Raw genomic sequence first — 22,596 nt, forward strand, 5'->3', positions numbered from 1 at the left:
GAAGACCTGATTGTAGTGAGCAGTGAGAGGTTTTGGCTGGTATTATCTCTATTCCCAAACAACGTATCATTGCTTGCCTGACCTAGAGAACTGTTTATAACTATGGGAGCCTTATAAGCCTGTACCCTGGGGAGTTCAAGAGTCTGGAAGCAAGCAAGACTTCATAATCACATACAGATCAAACGTCAATGGGAAGAGTGCCAAAGGGAAAGAGAGTAAATTTGTTCAAATGACAAAGCCTACTGACAAAACCCAAAGACCACCTGAGCAAGGGAAAAGAGGGATTACATATCAACAGACTGACACTGATGGGCTGAATATAGGTCTAACTGATGAAGAACGTAATCAGTCCTTTATAAGGCACTTAAATAAGTAGTTATTTGAGGAGTGGGAATTGTTTGAAGGATTTCTGAGGAATGGGGAAAGTGGTTAGGCTTCCACTTTGTTTTCAGGATTCTGTTCTTAAAGATTGTTACATTATTGTAACACTCCAGACTCTTGAAAAAAGGACAGTACCCCTGCATACCATCCTCTGCCATGTGAGGCCCCTTTCTCCTTCTCTTTCTTTCCTTAAAAATTGCAGCCCCAGCCTGTCCAGTCTACCTTGGCACCCCAGCTCTTCACTTGTTCTTAAGAGCAACTTCACAGGAGAATAGGACAAAAATGAAGCAGTCCTTTTTGACACGGGCTTGTAAGGGGAACCTGATGAGCAGCATCTGCTCTCAGGGCCAGAGTCAATGAGCTCATGATAACAACCACTGTAGATGAGCTGTTAACTGAATACCAGTTCTTGCATCCTAAAAAAAAAAAACCCAAAAAGTCTTCAACTATCCATCTCTTTTACTGTTTGTTTTGTCAGAGTCAAAGAAAATGACAATCACTCACAACTCAGAGCTGAGTAAGAAAATTAACTGCTGCCTCAGCCAACGCACTGTGGCATGCAGTTGTCAAACTCCTGCAAATTTTGTCATAAGTCTTAGAGCTAATGTCTCTATGATTTCCAAAGCAGCCTGGAACTTTTTCCTGTCATTAAAAAAGGAAGCCTCCCTCTTGACTTGTTATAGCACCTACGTGATGGGATGAAGAGGACAACAGAGAACGCTCTCCTCCACTGCTCCCTGCTAAGCCCACCACAGGCTGCACCGGGAATGCCGGACTGTGCAACGTGCACCGACATCTGATGAAGCAACACAACATGGAGAAGGTGTGAAAGAGGCCAGATCAGAAGCTACGGTCAGAGGAAGAGGTTAAAGACGAGTCTATGGTAGGGCCAGAGGAAAAGGGGACCGCGAGGAAGACCCTGGGGAGAGGGAGGTGGAGCAGCGCTGCGTACGCAGGGCTGTGGGGTCCTTGGCACAACGTGCTCGGGTGGACGGGACACCCACGGACCGGCCAACCCGGCGAGGCCAAGGGCCAGGCCCGAGGGCGGCCCAGCGCGCATCCCTGCCCCTCAGCTCCTCGCTGCCTCCGGCCAGCCCCGCCGCGCCCGGCCTAGGGCACCGGGGGACACCCAGCACGACGGCACCCAGGCGGCCTGCGAGGCCGCGACACCCGCGGCGGCTCCCCCACAGCCCAGCCCAGCCCGCCCCGCGCCGCCCCGCCCTCCCTCCCCCGCCCCCCAGCTGCGCTGCGCACCCCTCCCTATTCCCGTAGCGCAGCTCCGCACACCACGCGTGCGCGCCTCCCAGAGCTACGTACACTGCGCCGGGGGAGAGGCTGCGCATTTCGCGTAGGGCCAGCATCGATTCCCGAAGCAGCTTTACGTCAGCCGGGCGCCAGCGAGGGCGGGGCGCTACGGAGACGGCGTAAGAAGGCCTCCGCCGCTCGCTTCCCTCCCACCGCCCTCCTCAGACGTGGCGGGGGAGGGGCTGGTGCGCAGCCGGCGCGGAGCGGCCCGGCCGCGATGTGGCACAAGTCGGTGTGCGTGGGCCTGCTCGCCCTGGCCGTGGGCTACCTCTGCCTGCTGGGCCCCGAGCTGCCCCAGTCGGCGCTGCAGCACCTCTCCGCCTCGCTGCTGGGCGGACTGCGCCGCGCCCGCTCCCTCGAGAGCCGCATGGTGGCCGCCTGGCAAGCGGCCATCGTCCGCCCGGCGCGGGGCTGGGCGCGCGTGGCCGTCGGGTACGTGAGGGGAGGGCGGGAGAGGCGGGGCGCGGCGCGAGCGCCCCTGGCGGCGGGGGGTGGGGGGCACGTGGGGGCGCCCGCAGGCCAGGCTGCTCTGCTCTGCTGGGGAGATACATGTGTATATATATGGGGGGGATGTCTGTATACATATATATGTATATTTAGCAGTAAGGAAGGTGTGCTCGGGCCTCACTGCTTGTGCCTGGGTGGGGGTGCCCGCCATGATGCGCCAGGCCGGTGCCCTCAGGAGGCCTCGGCTCTCCCCACCGTGGCGGCGGGCACAGTCCCCTGCCGCGGCCGCGCCGGCAGTGTTCTCCCTCTCCTCCGGTTTGCCCGCCCGCAGAGGAGATGCACAGCACGTCTGTAGAGCTCCCCCCGAGCACTGACGTGATGGGGGGTTTGGTCGGCCCCGCAGGAAGGCAGTGTACAAGCAAGCGCAGCGTTGTGTTCTTGCCCCGTCCCGGGCGCTTGGTGTTGGCTCCCTCTCTGTTCGCAGCCTGTGCGCGTGGAAGGCCCGGGGGGGTGGCAGGCGTGGGGGGTCCTCGAGGCCGAGGCAGCAGACACTGCTCTGGGCCCTGCCTGTGGGGTGGCCGTGGACACGCAGACCTGCACCACCAGCATGCTTCGGTGAACCGCGAGGTGCCGGTGCTGCAAGCGCGTGTGCGCGGTTTAGACCTCGAGGGCAAGGCTCATGCTCCTCTTCTGAGGCGCCTCCGCGCGCTTCCCGACTCCCGTGCTCTAACTGCACACGTGGAGACAGGAGAGGCTCCTCAGGAAACTCGCTGCGGAAAACCGCTTGCCGCCATGTTGTGCAAACACTACACCAACGCGGCTGTATGTCTTGGTGGAGCTCTTACATGTTCTCCAAACTAGTGTGTCCGTTTTCCAGTCCTGTACTTTTCCAGACAAGGGCATTTCCAGAGACAGCCGCTGGTGAGTGCAGGCGCCTTGCTGTTGGGTTGTCTAATCATAGGTGGACCTCTGCTGAGGGGAATTAATGGTCCAGAAAACCTTACGTAGTGGAGATCTGAGTGCGCCGTAAGGTTCAGAAGCGGTTGGTGAGGCCGTCTCCGGTGCTCTCATCCTTGCTTTGCTTGTCAGGGAAATGAGTTCTCATCCTTGGTTTGCTTGTCTGTAAAATGATTTTATACTGAGAGACTATTTCAGTGACTTGGAGCTACCAGCTTATTCCCTAGAAGGTGCCATTTAGGGAGCACAGCCTGACAACATATAGCTATGAGAGGCATTTATAAAGTAGGGAAGCGAGTGAAACCTTTGAGATACAAGTGAAGAAGACTGAGTGAAGGTAGAGAAGGTAATGTAAGCAAAGGAAAGAAAGAAGAGAAGGCAGAGACAGGAGAAAGGAATAGACATTGAAAATGCATGTGTGAGCCTGCAGAAATCCAAACCCTTTCCCTCTTTTTAAGTTGGAAAGAGGGTAAAGTTCAGGAATATCACATCGATCTTAAATGCTGGTTTGAAGTCTGACCACTGGTATTGCAGCTATATACACCACTTGATTCGTTCCCTTTTAAATGTAAGGGCATGACAGGATAACCTGACTTGGACCAGAAGACTCAACCTTCAAGGGTTGGGAAAAAGTTGCTCTACCTTCGTGGCTGCGTAGCTGATGCACTGTGCACGGGAGTCTGTCTTGCTCTTGCGTTACGGTTGATGCAGGCTTTCTCCCCTGAATCACTGTATGTGACAAACAGGTTTTCAGTACCTCATTTAGTCTCTTCTTTTGCCGTGCCTCTACTGGAAAAGAGCCAGTTATCTTCAGTTTATTCCCTGCTTTCTTCCTTGCTTTAAAGGGGCTAAATATATATGTCCACCAAACACCCAGGGCCTCGAAGTTCATCAGCAAAAGCAGTTCATTAGTACTATATCCCTGCTGTTCAGGGAGTATATTAAAAGCATGAAGTGTGTTAGCAGAGAAATGGCAGGGAGGGAAAAGAAAGACAGTTGGAAGATGATTAGAGGTGTCTCACCTGAAAGAACTGTGACTTGGTTTTATGTCATCTTGCATTTTTAATGATACATTAAAATATAAGACTGTTGATGTTTTGCTGCACTGAAATTGAGGCTGAAATGCTGCTCAGCCTTATTGTCTCTCTTTTTTTTTTTCTTTGCTGTGCAAGGGGATCTTTCTCTCCTTACTGCATGAGATAATGCACAAAACGGAGGATTCCTGATAGAATATGAGCTGCATTACCTCTTGCACTGAAAACCTTCAAGCTTTGTAATTTCCTTTATTTTGTATCATGCAGCCTTTGCATGTTGTTGCCCAAATTGTGCAAGAAAGGTTACTGAGAAGGAAGGATGTGGTTGTGCGCCCCAAGCTCGTGTTTAAGTAGGTATAGGCTATAGGCATTTGGAGCGTCAGAGAAAGTCAGAGATCCTGCAAAGGTCGCGGGGATGGTTTGGCTCCCTGTCATGGGAGCATGGGGCAGAAGAACATAACTGACAGTCAAAAACAATTCCAAAAGATGCTTTAGTAATTGCTGGGCTGGTCTCAGTAAACATTTTCTTTGTATCAGTATGTGTCTGTAATCAAGGAGTGGAAACAAGGATAAGTGCTATAAACATTCCCTAAAATACACCAGCAGTGAATGTAGGACTCTCCTGGGGGCTTGGTTCCAGCCCAGATGTTTGTGTGCTCTGTTCTGAATTACACTCACTATGTTTATAAGAAATGGGGACTGGAAGATTTGAGCTGCAGCATAGCCTTTACCTAAAGTCTGGATTTGCTGAAATGGTTCTTGTAATTTCCTAAATATTGCAGAGCTTTTCTGTTTCACTATTTGAGAGAAGGGTGGCCTGCAGTTTCTGGAAATTTGGGATGATACTTCTGAAAGTGGTTTTCAAATGTTTCAGCTGAAAAATTGTGCTCCCTGCTTCTTATAAACAGCAGCAGCCGCCTGCGTGTAGAGTGTTGGATCTTTCTGTGTGTACATGTTCTTGGTTTTGTTAACAGTAGCTGAAACCCTAGAGGCTGACTTGGAAAGAAAACTCTCAGTTTTGTTTTCAGTAGTTCAGAATTGCTTATAGACTTTAATCTAGAAGTAGAAGAAAAACTCTTATTTTAAGAGTAAGGGGAAAATCTTGGTAACTTTGTATTCATAAAGGTAATATTCTAACTCTTGTTAGCATAGAAGACCAGTGTCCTCAGGGCTAACAATAAATAAGTATTCCTTTATTGCATGCCTTTACTAAGGGAAGCTGGAGCTCAGCCCTCTGATTTCCCCTCATTTCTGCTGCTGTTACTATTGTGCCTGTTCTCTTTTGAGCAAGCGCAAGAGAAAAAATGAAGCGCACAACATATAACACAACATATGCAACTACCTTTGGACATAAGTAGCTTACTCTGCTTTCTTGTTTTAGTTTTGGTAGAACATCAGGAATCTATCCTTTCTCTGCAATGCTGGCGCTGAATGAAACCTGTTAAGAGGAGCACACTTCAGTAGAGAACTTCAGGAAATTCAAATCCCTTCCCCCTCCCTGGCTTTTCTTTTTCCCTCCTTGCTTATCATGAGGGCTGCACAGAACTTGACAGCAATTATTATGGCCTGGGAAGTGACGTCACTATATTGTCTTGCAAGTGCCCTAATACACACGTGATTTTCCCAGTATGCATTTTCTCTCTCTCTTTCAGTGTCAACGCCTGTGTAGATGTTGTTCTGTCTGGTGTGAAATTGTTAGAGGAGCTCGGTCTTGATCCTGGGGATGGAAAAAATCATGCCGTCCTGAACTCCAGACAAGACCTGAAGGAAGCATTCGCTTACTTCATGCAAAAGGGGGCAGCTGCTGAGCGCTTCTTCAGTGATGCGGAGTCTTTCCATCACATAGCGCAGACAGCCTCGGAGTACCCCGATGCACAGGTGTGTTTTTCAACTGAGGATAAGGTTTGACAAGTACATTTCCTATTTTCTGTGTCTTTGACTCTTATTCTCTTTCTAGTGAGAGTGCACATCATTTGGGGGAAGAAACCTATGCTGCTGCTTGAGCGTGTTAATGACTTTACACAACTCTCCTTCTGCAGCTACCCCAAACAGTGGGGTCTTGAACAGTCTATCCTTTGCAAGCATAGATATAAAGGATAAAACTGAAATGCCTGTATTTGGCTCTGTCAGTCCAAGATGCCTCCACAAGAATACTACTGAAGATATTTTTGAAGATATTGAAGATGCTATATAGGAGCCAGATAGGCCTGATGCTGTTCTAACTTGTCGTGAGGCAGACAGGAAGGAAATAGATTCAAGCATTAGGAGCTGTAAACGCTCCTATAAACTTCAGCTCATAATGCAGGATTTGAATTCTCTCTGGAAGTAGGGGCGATGAAAAGCAATTAATAATCTTTCTGAAGCCTCCTTTTCCAAAAGCAAAGTTCTATTGCTCTAATTTACATTGTGTCTTCTGAAGTACTGGCTTGAGATCTACTTGGTAGCTGGCTAATTTCTACAAGCTGCTTAATGCTGCTTTATATGCAGTTTGGCAGCTGCTTTATCAAAATTTTCCTGTGTTGCCTTGTTTCTCACTGTATTTGCTACTTTGCCTTTCTGGAATCATTTGATTATTAGCTGTAATCTTCTATATCCTGTTTTCTGACACTCCTCAATATAGTCATAAATCTTTTGGATTAGTTAAATTCCTCATTCTTTTCTCAGCTATTTCAGCACCTCTGATCCTCATGATGATCTTTGAGTTTCAGAGCTCATGTAGGAATTTTCTTACCTGAAAGTTCGAACTTTCTCACCTGAAGAAACTTTCAAGGTTCTGCTTACTTTATGTGAGCACAGGTAGTAGGTTTAACACTGATCTCAAACTGGATGAAATATTGTTACCATTCTAAATTATTGCTTGTCAGCCTTGCAAATAAAAATAAGTTACAAATTGCCAAAAATATGTTACATAGAAGTATGGACTATTTATATTATTATTTAATTGACTTGTCCAGGATTACAAGTTACCTGAAAGCAAATAATTACATTTAAAAAAAACAAAAAACAAAAAACTGAAATTGCTGAGAATGGATCTGACAGAATTGTAGATTTATATTGCCTTCGGCTCCAGTAAACTTCATTAACTTCTCTGATGCTAAAACTTTTTCTTAACTACTAAAATCTTGAGCCCGTACAGAGCACTGAGCATGTATAAATCTATCAAAAAAAGCAAAGGAATGCCCATATCTGCCTGATCTGTTTTACAGCTTTATGTAGGAGGGAATGCTGCTCTTATTGGTCAGAAGCTTGCAACAAACCCAGACCTGAAGGTAAGTGTTCCAGAAACTTTGTACTATTCACTTGTCTTTAATGAGATTGTGGAGATCTTGCAGTCCAATCTATTTTTCAGGACATGGTTGAACACCACAGTTGAACCAGTTGAATGGTTCACTGCCTCTGAAGGGCAGTTTGCCTTTCGTTGTGTCACCACTAGGGCTTGTTGCAACTTCCACAGACCTGACTCAGCTCCTGAAATAGTTTAAAACCAACCAAACAAACAAAACACTAGCATTGTAAAAAGACAATCAATCACTAGTATCCTGTCAGTTTAGTGAGACCTGAACTGGTTCACTGAAGGGCCAGATGAGTGCCAGAGCTGACTGTAAGGGAACATGGGGCCAAAAAAGGAGGTTGATATGGGACTGCCTCTTTTGGAGACATGGTCATTATATCTCAGCCGACCTTGTCAAATGCAGTACTTGAGTGGGGTTTCATGGTTAGCAGAAGCCTCTGGAGGTCTCTAGTTCAAACTCTTGCTTGGAACAAGACCATCCCCAACACTAAATTTGAGCTCAGGCTGTCAGCAAAGGGCAATCCAGGCTTATTCCCAGCTGCCTGTTCCACCTCATCTGTTGCGATGGTGCTAGTATGTGGTCAGACTGAAAACTATTTTTTGGACAGGTTAGTTTTCAGTTGGATCAGATTCCTGTTCTTGTATGCTGCAGGGCTGGGCAAATGACAATGTCCCATTTGGAGGTGGGAAGAGGGCAGTCTGCCCTGTTGGACAGCTGTACCTAGCTATCCCATACTTCATCAACAGGAGCTGTAGTGGCAAAAGCTGGACTGGCACAACTGCTAGTTCTTATGCCTCACAAACTCAAAAGCCGTAGCTGACTTGTGGGGGGGGGGGGGGCATTGTTTGAGGGGAGGTGGTTGTTTGTGGTTTTGTTTTTTTTTTTTTTTTTTTTTTTAAGTTTAATCTACTGTCCATTGTCTAGGTAACGGTATCTTGTTTATTGCTGCTGCAGAGTTACTGGCTTCTGTATTCTCTCTAATAACCAAATATGCATCCCTGTGTGGTCCTGATCCTCTTAGTTTAGTAAAACTCTGTTCCTGTTTTCAGGTGGTTTTGTGATAGGCCACGTTGTTTCAAATAGAGTGGTGTAGGATCCTCCATCCTTCAGTATGGTCATAAAACAAATGGAATTCGGTTCTAATTCTGCAATGGGTTAAGTCAAGATTTCTCTATAATGTGTAACCAGTATTATATTTTCCTGTATGAGAATATCTTACACATCAGCTACTGCTGGCAAGAGATGAACAAATCTGGAACCAATCCATAAAATGGCTTTCCATAAAACAGAATAGCTATTTAGATGCACCAAAATGCTGGTGGGGGCATGTCAGGGGATCGATCCTTGATATTTTGTTTTGTTTTTTCTCTTATTGTTTTCTAGATCCTCCTTTGTGGCCCAGTTGGTCCTAAACTTCATGAACTACTTGATGATAACATAGTTGTGCCACCTGAATCTATGCAGGAAGGGGATGAATTCCATCTTATCTTGGAGTATCAAGCAGGTACCTCGCCAAAGGTGGAATGTTAGATGGGAACCCTGAACATCAATAAGATATTTGTGGTTTTAAAGTTTTTTTTTTTTTTTTTCCTGAACTTCCTCTGAATCAGTTAATTCCAGAAGTACTGTAGAAGTTATCAATATTAGTAGCTGTCAGTGCGCTAGTCTGATAATTCCATGTACTTTAGAGAGCTGTAGTAGGTAAACGGACATCTTAAGCTCTTTTGAAACTTTTTTTTTCCTTTAATACAGTTACTGTAAATATTGAATCATGCTGCTCCATTGCCATCCCTTTGGTTCTGTATTCTTGTATGCTGTAACCTATAGAAGCCAAGTGGACTTTTCACTTCATTGTGGTAGATTTCATTAGAAAGAAGTACATATACTAAGCAGACCAGGTAGTCCAATTCTAAAGCTATGTTAACATTAAAATGATCTAGTAGTGCTCTCTGTAAACAGAGAGGCACCATTTAACTGCATGCAGATGAAATTCAGGGTAACCCTAATGTAATGGCTAAAATAAATATGCATGCGTTTTCTTGCTGTTTTTTAACCTGAATCATTTCACAGACCCTGTCTCAAAACATAGTTTCAGAAATAGTTATATTGGTGTAACAGAAGAGGGAGTATTTGGCAAGGATGGAAGGCAAAAACCACTAATTAAACTTTTCCAGCAGCAAAGCTAATGTGGAGCAGCACCCTGTGTCCACCTAGGGCTCCTGGCCAAGGCAAGTTTATTACAACTGAGGAGTGCTGTTTGTTACACAGTAGCCAACATAAAATACATTAACCTTAAGTAAATCTTACTCTTCCAGCTCCTGAAAGCATCCTCATTAGAAGATATGCTTATATATGATGTTGCCTTTTCTCAGCATCTCTGTCCCAGTGAGAACTGCCCTCCTAATGAAGCCATCTTGCAAGAAGCAGTTACGCTGGGGATCTTTCTCCTAGACAGAACTTTGTCTGTTGTCAGGTTTTTTTTCCCTCTCCTCTCTCAAGAGGAGCATCTGAGTGAACAAGCATGCATGCTGGTTTTAGGATGGAGATTGTCCACAGTAACCTCAAAAATGCTTGTGTTTCAACAATTTCTGTTCAGAAATATTTCATCTATTAAAATTATAAGCAGAAAAAATGCTTGAATAATGCTATATCACTTTTCTACACTCTCTACCTCCCCAAGGCTGCCCTCGTCATCTCTGTTTATTATTCCCTTACATTTCTTTTTGCCCATTTATAATGGGCACAGGGAATTGTTTGCTCTCTGATTAAAGATGCTTGTACTGATGGGAGAGTTGGCGAGGGCTGACCAGCTGGACTGTGACTTGTGTAATTTGTATCCTTTTTAGGCTCGCTGTTGCTACTCTGTTCTCTCATGGCTCAGAGTCCCAGAGATGCAGCCCGTGAAACAGTTTTTGTTTGTGATCTTATCCAGGAACAAAGCAGAGTTTGCACATCAAGCACTGATCCAACCCTATTCTGCAGATCATTTTTGGGAGCTGCCCAGTCAGGAATAGTAAGAGCCATGAGTGTTGTTCAGGGTATATTTTCATGATACAGTGTGAGTCAAACTATGAGGTGGCTGTTGCCAAGAAGGGGAGGTCTCCTCTCTCCTCAGATTTTGCATGCTCCAGCTGTTTGGCTTGAGCTGGCTGTGATGCTTACCTAATTGCACAGCAAACTAATAAAACTGATTAAAACAGCAGACAGCTAACCTGGCAAAAACAAACAAATATTGGATTTACTTTATGATCAGACAGGCATCTAAACAAGGCAGAGGGAGCAAATGAAGAGAATGAATGGGAAAGGATGTTAAGAAGAGAAAGGCCTCTCTCACTGCTGGTAGTAGGCAGCTGTTAATTTGGCACAGTCATGCTGTGAAACCATGGCTTCAGATTCTAGCAGGCTATCCCAAAATAATCTCTAGATATGTGACTTGATTTGCTTCTCTCACAAATTTGATTTCTTTCTTTTTGCTGCACCCTAGGTGAAGAGTGGGGACAAGTGACAGCACCCAATGCCAACCGCTTCATCTTCTCCCATGACGTATCAAATGGCGCCTTAAATATGTTGGAAGTGTTTGTGTCTAGCTTGGATGAATTTCAGCCAGATCTTGTGGTACTCTCAGGGCTTCACATGATGGAGGGCCAGAGCAAGGAGATGCGACAGAAACGACTTCTGGAGGTAAAATACTTAAACATCCATGTTTCCTTAATTTCCATTCCAACAAACACTTCATGGGAAACTCTTGGTTTCTGAGGTTTGAACTTGTAATTAGGCTGTGTCTTCACATCTCCCAGAAATCTTCTCGCTATTGCATGCTAAAAGAACATGACCTGTAGGGCTAAAGTTTCTTGGATTCAGTGGGTTGTCTAGGGGGAAAAAGAAGTTATGCTCTGGTTGTCTGGTTGGAACAGATTTACCTAGTTATTGGAGCTTACCCAGTGCCTGAATTGCACTTTTCCTATCCTAGATACTAAGACGATCAAGGCTGTAATCAAGACTTCTGGGTTTTTTTTAAGCATCATCTACATTAGATAATCCAAGAGGGAATCTCCTTATCCGAGCCCAAACAAGCTATGCTGAGTTTTTCTTTATTTACAGATGTTTGCCCATCTTACAGCTGAGTGCCCTTCTTGACTCAATGAGGTTTGTGAGATCTCTGATTTAATCTATTAGAAAAATGCTGAGTTGGGTGCAGATTAGGATTAGATGTAGTTTTCCTGCTCTGGCATTCTAAAGGCTGCTGGCTGTTTTTATTTCCTTCTCTTAGCACTACATTCTGGCACTTGTCAGAAATCTCATTTAGAATCCTGATTAAACCCATATATGGGAAAATTAAACAATGTGCATCTCTGGGCCAAAACCCTGTTGTCCATTCTGTTTCTTAATGAACAGTGGTTTTATTTTGTTTTTCTCTTTCTCTACCCCTGCAGGCTGTGGCCTCCATATCTGATATCCCTACTGATATTCCCATACACCTGGAATTGGCCAGTATGACTGATCAGGATCTTATGAGCAACATTATGCATCAGGTAACCAAAATGACAGGACATGCTCTTTTATCAGTGATCTTTTCTTCAGCATCACAGTGCACAACTGGTAGATGATTATACACATGGAAACTTAGAATGAGGGCTATCCTGTTGGAGAGAAAGGGAGAACATGGGTTTAATGTCTGCTGTTCCTTTCTGAACACTTGGGTTCCTTAACTTGACACAACTCTGATCTCAGTGTTAGGAGTGTTTCATGTAGCTCTGATGTTCTGTTACTTGTTAATGTCAAAGTGTGTATCTAGAAAATTAATTACACAAAATGCGCATGCACCCTTTGGCATTCAGCATTTTCCTGCCTAAGTAACTCTTGTAAACTTTGTACCTGCATCTTACCAGGAAACTGGGTGCTCCCTTCTGCTGAGCATACTGGTGATAGAGCCCTGGTGTCACACTGATTCTGCGTGTGAAGGAAAAACTGTTGTTCCTGTATTTCCGTTAGCAGGTCTTTCCCCTGGTGAACTCTATTGGGCTGAATGAGCAGGAGCTGCTCTTCCTCACGCAGTCTGCCTCTGGTCCCCACGCCTCCCTGGCTTCCTGGAACGGAGTTCCCGATGTCGGCGTGGTCAGTGACATCCTCTTCTGGATCCTGAAGGAGCACGGGAGAACCACAGACAGGGCCTCCGATCTCACACGGATCCACTTCCACACCCTGGCCTATCATATCCTTGTTACAGTGGATGGGTACTGGGGCAACCAGATTGCTGCTGTGGCTGCTGGAGCTAGAGCGGCAGGGACGCAGGCCTGTGCAACGGAGACCATTGACACCAGCAAAGTCTTTCTTAAAGCTCCTCTGGAGTTTGTGACCTCCCAGACAGAGGCACCCTCCAAAATATCTTTAAACCCAGATGAGCCAGTAGTGCATTGGCACAGAGAAGGGATTTCATTCCATTTCACTCCCGTTTTGGTGTGTAAAGATCCTGTCCGGACCGTGGGACTTGGGGATGCTATTTCAGCTGAAGGACTACTATATTCAGAAGTATATCCTCAATAGAAGACTAAGACCCTACTTTTTCTCCAGTACTGTACTGAGGAATCACGGTGTTCTCGTTAGGATTTCAGCCAGTGGTGGTATAGGAATAGAATTAGGGTGCGATACATTTTCTGGATATAACTGAAAAAGAGCCAAAGAATAATTCCAGGTATAAGCTGTCAGACACATTCCAGTCACTTGGCAGTGACTCGAACATTTCATGTTCAAGTGCAGAGGCTTTAGTATTTTAAAGCAAAGACTGGCTTTTCTTTGTCTTAAGCATGTCGGGAAGGAAATGAGTATCCAAATCCCTGTTTTGAGTAGGTCTGGTGTTTGTAACCATGAATTGGTCTTGTCTGTTAGTGCTTGAAAGTATAGCAGCCAGGAGAATTTCCTGCTTATGAATTCCAGGGAGAGCACAGCAGTTCTCGGCCCTGTCTTGCTTCTGATAAAGTAAAAATAAAAGGCTCTTGCATTATCTCCTCACGGCACATTGCTACAGGGCAAGAGCAAACCTTCTGCTTGCTTGGTGTGATGATGAAATCTCTTACTGACAAAATTACCTCTCAACCTCAGTGCCCCTGGCATTGGAGGGAGCCAGAGTCCTGAAATGTGATGCACACCATACCTACTCCTTAAATGCACAGAGAAAACCTGACTCAAGACTGCAGAGGTTGTTTTGGGTAGCTATCTGGTTGTCTCTGTGACTTACAGTATTCAACTGAGCCCTAGTAGCCTGCACTTAGTTTTTGGGCAAATAAAAGTGAAGATAATCCAGGTTTATATTTGGGGGAACAGCTTTACTTACTTGTTGGGTTAATCCCAGAACTTTACCTGGGTTAGTTATACACTAAATACCAAGAGTTTCAGCCAAAGGGGCTCACAGTTTGCTTCCTTTGCCAACAGTAGGTGCTTATATCTGATCCCTTCCAGCTGACAAAAAAAGCTTTTGGATGCTGGAGACTAAACTTTTGTTTGAGAACTGTTGTGCAATTTTCTCCGGTTTCCCTGCGTTCCATTCAGAAGGGTTATGTTCTTAGGCACGGCCCCTCTGGGGGCTAAAAAGCTGTGACAGCGCCTTCCAGGTAAGATTGAAGTGAGGCTCTTTTTATTTTGGATGAAGTCACTGATAACAGTTCCTTTGCTCTGGACAGCCTTTGAAATGAATAAAGTTAGAACTTGTGTGTCTTATCACGCAAATGATGCCTAGTATCTTGGCATAGCTAGTTTAGAAAGCTTGTGAAATACTTTGTTTATATTTTTTCCTCTTGATAGTAGCACCCTATCAGTTGCACAGGATATCCTGCATAGGATCGATACCAGGATCTTCTGTGTTGTCTGTGTCTCCTTCCAGGAATGTTAATGTATTTGTATAGCTATCATACAAATTTTTCAGTATAACTAAATTAAATGCAATCACCGTATCTATGCAAGCCAGGACTGTACTAGAATTTGTATGAGGTCACTTATGGCCAGTCTTTGCATCTGAATGGAGGGGAGTGATATGGAGTCCGCATCACTTTGGCTGGAGGGATCGGTTACAGTACTGCTGTCATACTGCTGTCAGTGATGTTTTCCTGTTGGAAAAACCCATTGTGAAAGCTCTGTAAGGATAAAAATTGACAGCTGTTGTAACTTGTACAGACCTAACACACAACGCTGTCTGCCAGTGTATATTTAACTTCTGCTTCCCCTCTGAGGAAAGCCTGCTCTGTAGTACCGGAGGAGAGACCCAGTCAGTGCTATGCTTTCCTGTAGCTTAGACCACCCTGATCTTCCCTTGGATCTTGGCATTTATCTCCATGAGGGATCATCTTAACACTGGAAGTCTTTCTATCCAGAGTTTATTTTTGATAAATTGTAGCATGGGACTCAGAGCTCTGTTTTAGTCTTTCTAAAAAATATATATATTTTAAAAAAAACCTGCTTTGAGCCATCTAAAAGGTCTGAGGCCATTAGCAGGGTTATTTTTGCAACCTTTGATCACAGCCTTCTGGCACAACCCCCCTAGGGCCACCAAAGGCCATGCATCCAACCAGCTGGAGAATTAATTCTTTGCTTAGGGTAGGTCCCACTTTCTCGACATCAGGCTGAGCTGTGTGGATTCTTGAGCTGGAAACAAAACAAAGCTAAACACACACAAGCTGTTATGAGCAATGGTCTTGCTGTTGTAGTTGATCTCTCTCTTCCAAAAACAATTGCTGAGATACTGGGCTTGTTGGACTGTCATTGCCTTAGGGCCATTTAAAATCATGTAAGTGCACTAACAGAACCTGTCCAAGGGTGAGTTACGCTTGCTCTTTGCAGGGGTGTTACAGGCCTTCTGGTGTTTTGGGGTTTTTCTTGTTTTGTTTTTGTTTGTTTAGGGTTTTTTTGTTTTGGGGGTTTTTTTTAAGCTTTTTCAAATAAATAACTGCTGTAAGTATGAAGCGAGTTTATTGCTGAGAGTTCATCTGGGCCTAAAAACTAAACACTCCTAAATTATTATGAACTCCTTTCCTGTTGCGTCTGTTCTTTCTCACTGGGTAATATTGCTCCTATGGCCATTTGCCCGTGTGCTGTGAATGCCTGGCAGCAAGAGTCCCTTCTCGAGGGAAAGTAGCTTGTGATGGCTAGACTGCTGCTGCATCTGCAGAGCTGCTTTGATCAGGCATCTCGCTGTCGGGTTGCCTGCTCACCAAATTCACTTAGCAAGGATAATTCTTAACACGTGCGACCTGTTAATCAGATATGCTCTTGGTATCCCTGATTAAGTTTTGAAACAATCTATATGATAATAAAACTGAACCGAATGGCAGCACCCAGCAGGCCTCCTTCAATTCATATTTCACGTGCTGTGAACCTGATGTGCTTAGCTTCCTTCTGCCTTCCAAACTTAATTAGGAGGAGGGCTGCAGAGCCTCTTGAAACCCTTCTGCACGCGCAGGCTGCCTGACCCCTACGCGCAGTAACAGCAGTGACAGCGAAGCAAGGCTGCTCAGTCTTCAACAGGCTTTGCTGAACAACAGAAATGGAAATATCGTGTGTGGTGGGTTGTGTGTTTAAACTCTAGTGAGATACCTATCAATTTAGGGGGAAACTTATCCTTCAAGGTTGGTGTTTTGACTGTCCCCATTGCAGTACTTTTGGTGCTCTTGGGCTTGCTTGCTTTTTTTATTTCTCTCCCCTATGGAAAACAGCTGGAGCACATCTGAAAAGTTAAAAGGCTGTTGTGTCCTGTTTTTCTTATGAGTACTTAAACAATTCTTTTTAGAGGGTCCTGTGATCTGTTTTTTTTTTTGGGGGGGGGGGGGGGGTTGGGATTTTTTTTTCCCCTGTTGGTTGTAAAAGACAAAAGTCCTTGGTAGGTGAGAGGTTTAGCAAACTTATCTAACTGTGAAACTCCAGATCTGGATTCACCATCAGAACACAGCTTGCAAAAATACCAAAGTTTTAAAACCAGTTTTGAAATGACCTCTGCGTTCTCCTTGTCCTTACCCTCTCTCCCTGCAAATCCTTTTTGTTCTTGTGCTTTAATCATACGTTGACATTCACACTGATTGATGTGGTGGATAGATCAAGCCTGAGCTAGCCTTGCACTCCTGAATCGAAGGGTTTACACTGGAAACGTTTGCTTGCACGTAGCTTGCTGATGATGTGATACGTGACCTCATCGTTGTGAGAGCACACCAGTGGCTTTATAGACGACAGGGCTTGCACAACGCTGGTATTCCACTTCTGAGTACCTGTAGCCAATACAGGCATGTTGTTTGTTTTTTTTTTTTTTTCCCCCAGCCTTTGATCAAAAAAAGTAATTGTTGATATCTCATTGCGAAAGAAAGGTGACGAGGCTGCCTGGGTGTGTTGCCTCCTGAAGGCAGGTTATTTGAGATGTGTGAATCGCAGGAAGCTGGCAGGCCTTGAAACGGTATGTTGTTGCTTCTCTGCTGTACCCATGCTGACGTGCGACTGCTGCCTGGCCATGGAAGAGTATATTCCAAAGTGAACTTTTTTTTGCAGTTTAAAGGCTTTTTGTTTTCTGCCCAGGGGAGTTTTTCTTTACTTCCATGTTTCTTGGTTATCTCCTCTTGTGACATGTGAGATCTGGTTAAGTTTGTTCTTGTCTTGTGAGTTCCTTTTACAGAACAAATGCTAAATTCTTCTCCTTACCTTTCTGCATTTCCTCTAGAAAAGACCACATCAACTGCTCTGAACCTTGTTAGAGCTTGATTTAGAGCCCGACACCACTTCTCAGTTATGGAAATCCCAAACCTGTATATTAGCAGAGAGCTAGGTCCACTTCCACAACTAACAGAAAATTGCCAGCGGTTTATGTATTTGCCATCAGCTATCTTCTGTACAGGCTTATTAAGACTAGTTAAGCTAAGGTGCAGGTGGCATCTTATAGCCCCCTCTGAAGTGCAAGGGCCTTATAATAGATATAAAAAGTAGATCATCTTAAACTGTGCAATCCACTGATGATAACTGGGGTTGGCTGTGTGTGTGTGTGTGCACATGCGTGCGTGTTGTAATCATATAGTAAACTGTCAGCAACTGCCTAATTGTTATGTCCTACAGGGTGACCGTTCCAGCCATGTTCTGAAAAAAGTAAAAATGGATACTGGGACACAGCTTTTTTGAGAATGGTAAAAGGCAGCATAATTCATTGCACTTACCCCAGAAGCCATCTAAACATCTGTACTGTTGGGCTCTTGCTTTCAGCATAGCTGAAAGTTAATGCTGTTGTCAACTATTGAGCAGCTAAACCGTTTCTGCATTGGTATCTGGTGTTAGGTACTGATGCACATGCTCAGGGCAATCTGTTCTGAAGTGGTCCTGTCAAGTACTTCTGTCACCCCATGTGTTACGTTACTATTTCTGTTTTAAGGAAACTCATCAAGATTTTAAGTACATGTGAAAGAACACTGTAAAACTGGGGGGAAATATTGAGGGTTTTTTTCTTTTTTTAATAGCTTTAGGGGGTTTAAGTCAGGCTATATCTATATGAACAATCCCATGTTTGAACATAAATGTTTGTTCCAAGCCATATTAATTGCACTCTTCTCTGGCACAATTGATGTTTTGGTGAAAGCACACAGTTATGTTTTGAAACCATGATTGTACCAAAGTGGTAGTTCTGTGTTCTTTTTTAAAGAAGTTACATGTCTATAGGCTTGCTGGGTAATGTGATACAGTGTTGTTAGAACTGCATTCACCACAAACCATATATGCACTGCCCGTAATTCAACCTTGGACCCTGTTCTAAGTGGCAACTAGCAAGAAGAGAACTGTTTGAGCAGGAAAACAGGCGTTCCACAGAACAACCCACCACCTTCACAGTCTGTTGTATTGAATGAAGCTCACAGCAAAGTACCTCCTGTCTTTGATCAGCTAGCTACAACAGAAGCCATGACAAAGATTTAGTCTCACATTCCTCGTTCAAGCACTAGCGAGCTTACTAAAGCGAGGAATGGGAATATTAAAGGTTATCTTTGTTCTTTATTTTTACAACTCCTGAGTGCTATGGGGCAGAACAAGCATTCTTTTACCTAGACTAGCCCTTGGACTGCTCTCAGGCCTCACTCCTGTCTTTCTGCTCCAGCAGTGCTGAGTCTGATTAAACCCTTTACTCAAACTTTATCTTAGCCTTCATGCATCCCAGGAATGATTGTTCTCATGTCTGCTCAAAGATGTCAGATTAAGTTCTCTTCCATAACAGATGGAGCAGTTTCTTGTGTAATATCTCAGGTGGATCCTAGGCCCCGGCCAGAACTGGATTCTCAAGGAGTTACTGATCCAAACTCCTATTGTAGGATGTCTCTCTGTGTGGGAGAGTTGAGGTTCCCTCAACAAAGGGAGCAAATGCAGGTTGGAAACAGCATGCACAGCCAATGCCTTCTGTGCCAGAGACTCAGAAAGGCTCGCTGTGGATTTGAAAACTGCACCTGGTATCAGCCAGCACGGAGAAGAGCTCATGGCAGCGGAAGAATACAAATTATGGCAGCTAAGGTGAATGATCTCACTAAAATGCAGGGGAGGAGTAGGGGGGCCAAGAAAAAAAAATCCTGAAAGTCTCCCCTAAGAATTTCTCAGGAAAACTGCTCCTTAGCCAGCTGGATAAAACTGAGTTCAAATCTCACCTGTTTTTTTCATTAAGAACCACTGAAGAAAACACTGATTTGGTTTGAGGGAGTGGTAAAGCTTTCCTTGTAGTAGAACTGTGTTTCCTATTATATAAAATACTCTTGGCAGATGAAGTACTTACTTATTATATGCTTTTTTTTTTTTTTGTAGTGCATTTATGTGTAGAGCTTATTATTTTAGTAAAGTTGGGTTTTTTCTTTTTTCCTCTTCATTCAGCTCTAAGGTTTGCCTATCTCTAAAGAAAAGGCTTTGCCAGCTGAAACCCACTTCCCAATTGGGAAGTCTAAATTTTAAATGTCTAACATGAGAACTGAACGTACGTTGTTCAGTCTTCTGTCAGTGGCCATGTCTGGGCAGTCAAGACAGAGCACAGGAAAGTAGCAAATATACAGTAATGTTGCCTGTAACAGATCAGCATCCTCTTGTCTCAGGGGCCTCAAAACCAGAGTTGTCTGTTTTAATACAAATTGCTGGATGAACCGGTCAGTAACTCTTGGCTGAAACGAGGCCTTGCTGCCTAATCTTTGCTTTTTGAGTGTCTCATAGTCCCTTCCCTGGGAGGAAGTGAAAAACCTGCTGATGCCAGAAGCAGGTTTTGCAGTATACGGTATGATTTCCAAAATCCCTAAATGACTTAGTACAGTCCTGCAGAAAAATCCCTTGCTTAATTTCAGTTGAAAAAACAGTCCAGCCTCCTTCTCCTCGTTAGCTAGCAGAAGAGCTCTCTATACAGTTACTATTAGAATATAACTACTGTGAATGTACTGTAGGCAAATGCCATCATCAGAATACTCAGGGGAGGACAGGAGCTGGGACAAGGAATGTCTGTTCTATTTATTATCCAGCTGTAATTACATATTTTAAAATGCTTCCTTAGACATGAACCTCCCTTCTGCTCTGGTCAAATCCAGAAAGTAACAAGGTGCTACTGCTTCTGTTCATGGAAGGAAAAATTATATTAATCATCTGCCTAAGCTTTTTACTGAGAGGTATATTTTAAATACCTTTACAGTACCTGCAACTGTAATACACCCCATAGTACTTTCACCTATAAAAACATCTTAGCAGCCAAGAAGCTAAGAGGTTGCACAAGTGGGTCTGGGTGAGAAAAGAGAGTTATATCTTTGGCTGTTCCTTGTGCCTCAGGTGTGCTGGAAATTGAGAATAAAGGTGTTTCATAAGCAGACCAGGCTCCCACAGCCACCTGTGGGACAAGGGCTGCACCCATCAAATGAATAGAGCAAAATGGTTTCATAATGCTGCAAGTCTTGGCATTGCTTTCCCCTGCCTTCTGCTTGTTGTAAAAAGGATAAATTAGCCAGTAAAATCTAAACAAAGAGTGACAAACAAATGGATGGAAAACTCAGCCTTCCTCCATCAGCAGTGCTGGTGCTCACTTGCCTGCACTCGCTCTGTCCTGGTCACTGTTCTTTGTGTTGGACCTTCCATAGCTTGAAAGACTAAAGGATTATGGTAAGACTAAAGGACTATAACAAGCAACTGTTACAGGAAAACTTGTCTTGAACTCAAGTTTTGGGGGTGAGGTAAAGAGTTCCCAAACCCTGCCTATCCCTGCTCTGCAATCTTAACCTCTTCTTCACAGGCACCCCCTTATGCTGCAGTAACCTTGAGTGTAAGAAGTTTAATGTGAATAAAATAGCTGCATTGTACCTGACTTACACTGCTTCTTGTCTGGTTTGTTTAAGCTTGCCAGTGCGTCACAAAAGAAACTCTGTTTCCTTCAGCCCCTAGCATAAGGGGCACCTTCCAGGAGTGCAAGGGGGAGGCTGTACCAATGCAAAACCAAGCAGTAGAGGACAGACTGAAAAAAAGCCACATTTGAGATTAGCAGGCAGTTTTGCCAATCAAAACAGAGGGAAAAGTGAAGGGTTCCTACTCTTTTAGAGCTCTCCGGGGAGTAGGATAGCACTTTGGTTCCTGTTTGCACTCTAAAGATGCATTAATGCCCTTCTGGATAATAGCTGCTAACCAGAAAGCACAACCCAGGGATGTTAATGTATCCAGAGCCTTGGTCGCACAGCTTTTACATTGTTACTGCAGAAAGGATCCCATTACAACCCTTGCTCTGTTGCACATGTTAATTATGGAGTGATATTATGCAACAGTGCAGCACTAAAAGCAGAAAATATATTTGAAAACCTCAGTAGCCTAATTGGTGAATATACTGAGGCCAAAGCTCCAGCTTCGATGGGGGAAGTGCTACATGCTCTATTTGGGAAACCCAGATCAAAAGTTCCTACAGCAACATTAACTTTGTGTACTTTTTTCTCTGTGCGCAGTGAAGATGGAAAGAGAAACTACACTTAACACAGTTACTGGCTCTTTATGTAAAGGAGGATGGTCCTGCCTTATTTAATGCCCAAAAGCAGTTGTTTTGAAGACCTGTATCAAGCTCTAGACAGTGTCCAGAAGCAGCAAAATGGTAGCAGCAGAGGAAGGAAAGCTAGATTTTTTCTGTTCCAATATAAAAACATTTTCAAAACATCTCCAGTGACACACAGGCATTAAAATTCCCTTCTTCACTCAGCAAGGGGATGCTTTGCCTTCTTGCAGCTAGCATAAATTATTTCTCCTGCAAAGCTACTGTAAGGAGGGCATAACTGAATTATTCAGAGTGTGCCTGCTGTCATACTAAAACATTTTAAAATTAGCGTTGAAGCTGACCATATCTTCTCTCCCAAAAAGTCTTGCTCTTTTGTCTCAATCTCTCCCCCTCCTACCGTGCAATACAAATTCTAAAGGAAGGACTTTAATTGCATGAGCATAGAGCTTAGTTGAGGCTCATTTACCCTGTTTCTCAGCAAACAATTAGGAATTTGCTCTGGCAGACTCCTGTGCTGCTCCAGCTAGCCTGCTTTCAGAATAGCCAGCCTCCGAGCATCTGCCTTACCACAGGCTAGCTTTGCAACCTTCTTTGACCATTATTAGCTTCCACGTAGAGAAACTCACACTTAAAAATAGCTTTTTCAGTTCGATTCAAGAAATATAAAGAGTGATCCTGGGATCAGAGGGTGAACAGTCCTAAAGAAGCTGGCTTAGCCTGCGCCAGAGTGGTCTGGGACTTGCTAAGTCTAACAGGTAGCATTAGTTCTTTGTAGAAAGTAAATTCACTGCCTCCGGATTGGAGGGGGGAAGGGAGAAGACCTTGTAGTATTCTCCTCCCTGGAAAAATTTCAGTTTTAACTTTCCTATGGAAACGGATAGAAGCATTTAGCAGAAACTGAGAGTCCAGCATCACTAGCTGGCCAACACATGTGCTGCTAGAACAGAAAGTGTGCAAGGGCATTAGTACTGCTGGTGCAGCAGGTCTGCTTTGGCCATCCACACTCCACCACCCTGTATGTTAATGGCCTGATGAGCTCCCTTTTGCTGTCGAGCTCCACCATGTTTCACAGCAACCACTCATGAAGAAAATGTGCACTCCAAAAGTGCCTCTCTTACTTTGTGGCCATGACGCTGCCCTGCTAGTAGAGGTCCTGGTAAGGAGTAACAGCTCCCAACTGTTTCAGCTC

At 44.5% G+C, this 22,596-nt stretch overlaps 1 protein-coding gene and 1 long non-coding RNA gene across 4 annotated transcripts in view; one reads left to right on the forward strand and one right to left on the reverse strand.

Moving 5' to 3' along the window:
* LOC112992289 (uncharacterized) overlaps window positions 1-1,816 on the reverse strand; it is a 121,911-nt gene extending 120,095 nt beyond the window's left edge. For both annotated transcript variants that reach the window (XR_010390818.1, XR_010390817.1), the window contains exon 1: window positions 1,699-1,816. This is a non-coding gene — a long non-coding RNA (uncharacterized LOC112992289). The remainder of the gene's footprint in view (window positions 1-1,698) is intronic.
* An 87-nt stretch (window positions 1,817-1,903) lies between these two features.
* ADPGK (ADP dependent glucokinase) lies at window positions 1,904-20,738 on the forward strand. 2 transcript variants are annotated; one of them, XM_026115255.2, is made up of 7 exons: window positions 1,904-2,118; window positions 5,777-6,002; window positions 7,331-7,393; window positions 8,801-8,921; window positions 10,902-11,098; window positions 11,851-11,949; window positions 12,410-20,738. In XM_026115255.2, the coding sequence occupies exons 1-7, from the start codon at window positions 1,904-1,906 to the stop codon at window positions 12,959-12,961; spliced, it is 1,473 nt and encodes a 490-aa protein (XP_025971040.1). In that variant the 3' UTR covers window positions 12,962-20,738. The 2 variants fall into 2 exon arrangements, with proteins under 2 accessions (XP_025971040.1, XP_025971043.1); XM_026115258.2 differs by having other exon boundaries at window positions 12,413-20,738.
* The last annotated feature ends 1,858 nt before the right edge of the window (window positions 20,739-22,596 follow it).

The sequence above is a fragment of the Dromaius novaehollandiae genome, chromosome 10, assembly GCF_036370855.1.
Source record: "Dromaius novaehollandiae isolate bDroNov1 chromosome 10, bDroNov1.hap1, whole genome shotgun sequence".
NCBI classification, from domain to species: Eukaryota; Metazoa; Chordata; class Aves; order Casuariiformes; family Dromaiidae; genus Dromaius; species Dromaius novaehollandiae.

What these genes read in the sequence shown, in the direction of transcription:
- ADPGK (XM_026115255.2), top strand. Translation starts at nt 1,904, where the DNA reads ATGTGGCACAAGTCGGTGTGCGTGGGCCTGCTCGCCCTGGCCGTGGGC. An exon ending in TGGGCGCGCGTGGCCGTCGG is followed by an intron (nt 2,119 to 5,776) that starts GTACGTGAGGGG and finishes TCTCTCTTTCAG; the next exon opens with TGTCAACGCCTGTGTAGATG. An exon ending in GACAGAAACGACTTCTGGAG is followed by an intron (nt 11,099 to 11,850) that starts GTAAAATACTTA and finishes CTACCCCTGCAG; the next exon opens with GCTGTGGCCTCCATATCTGA.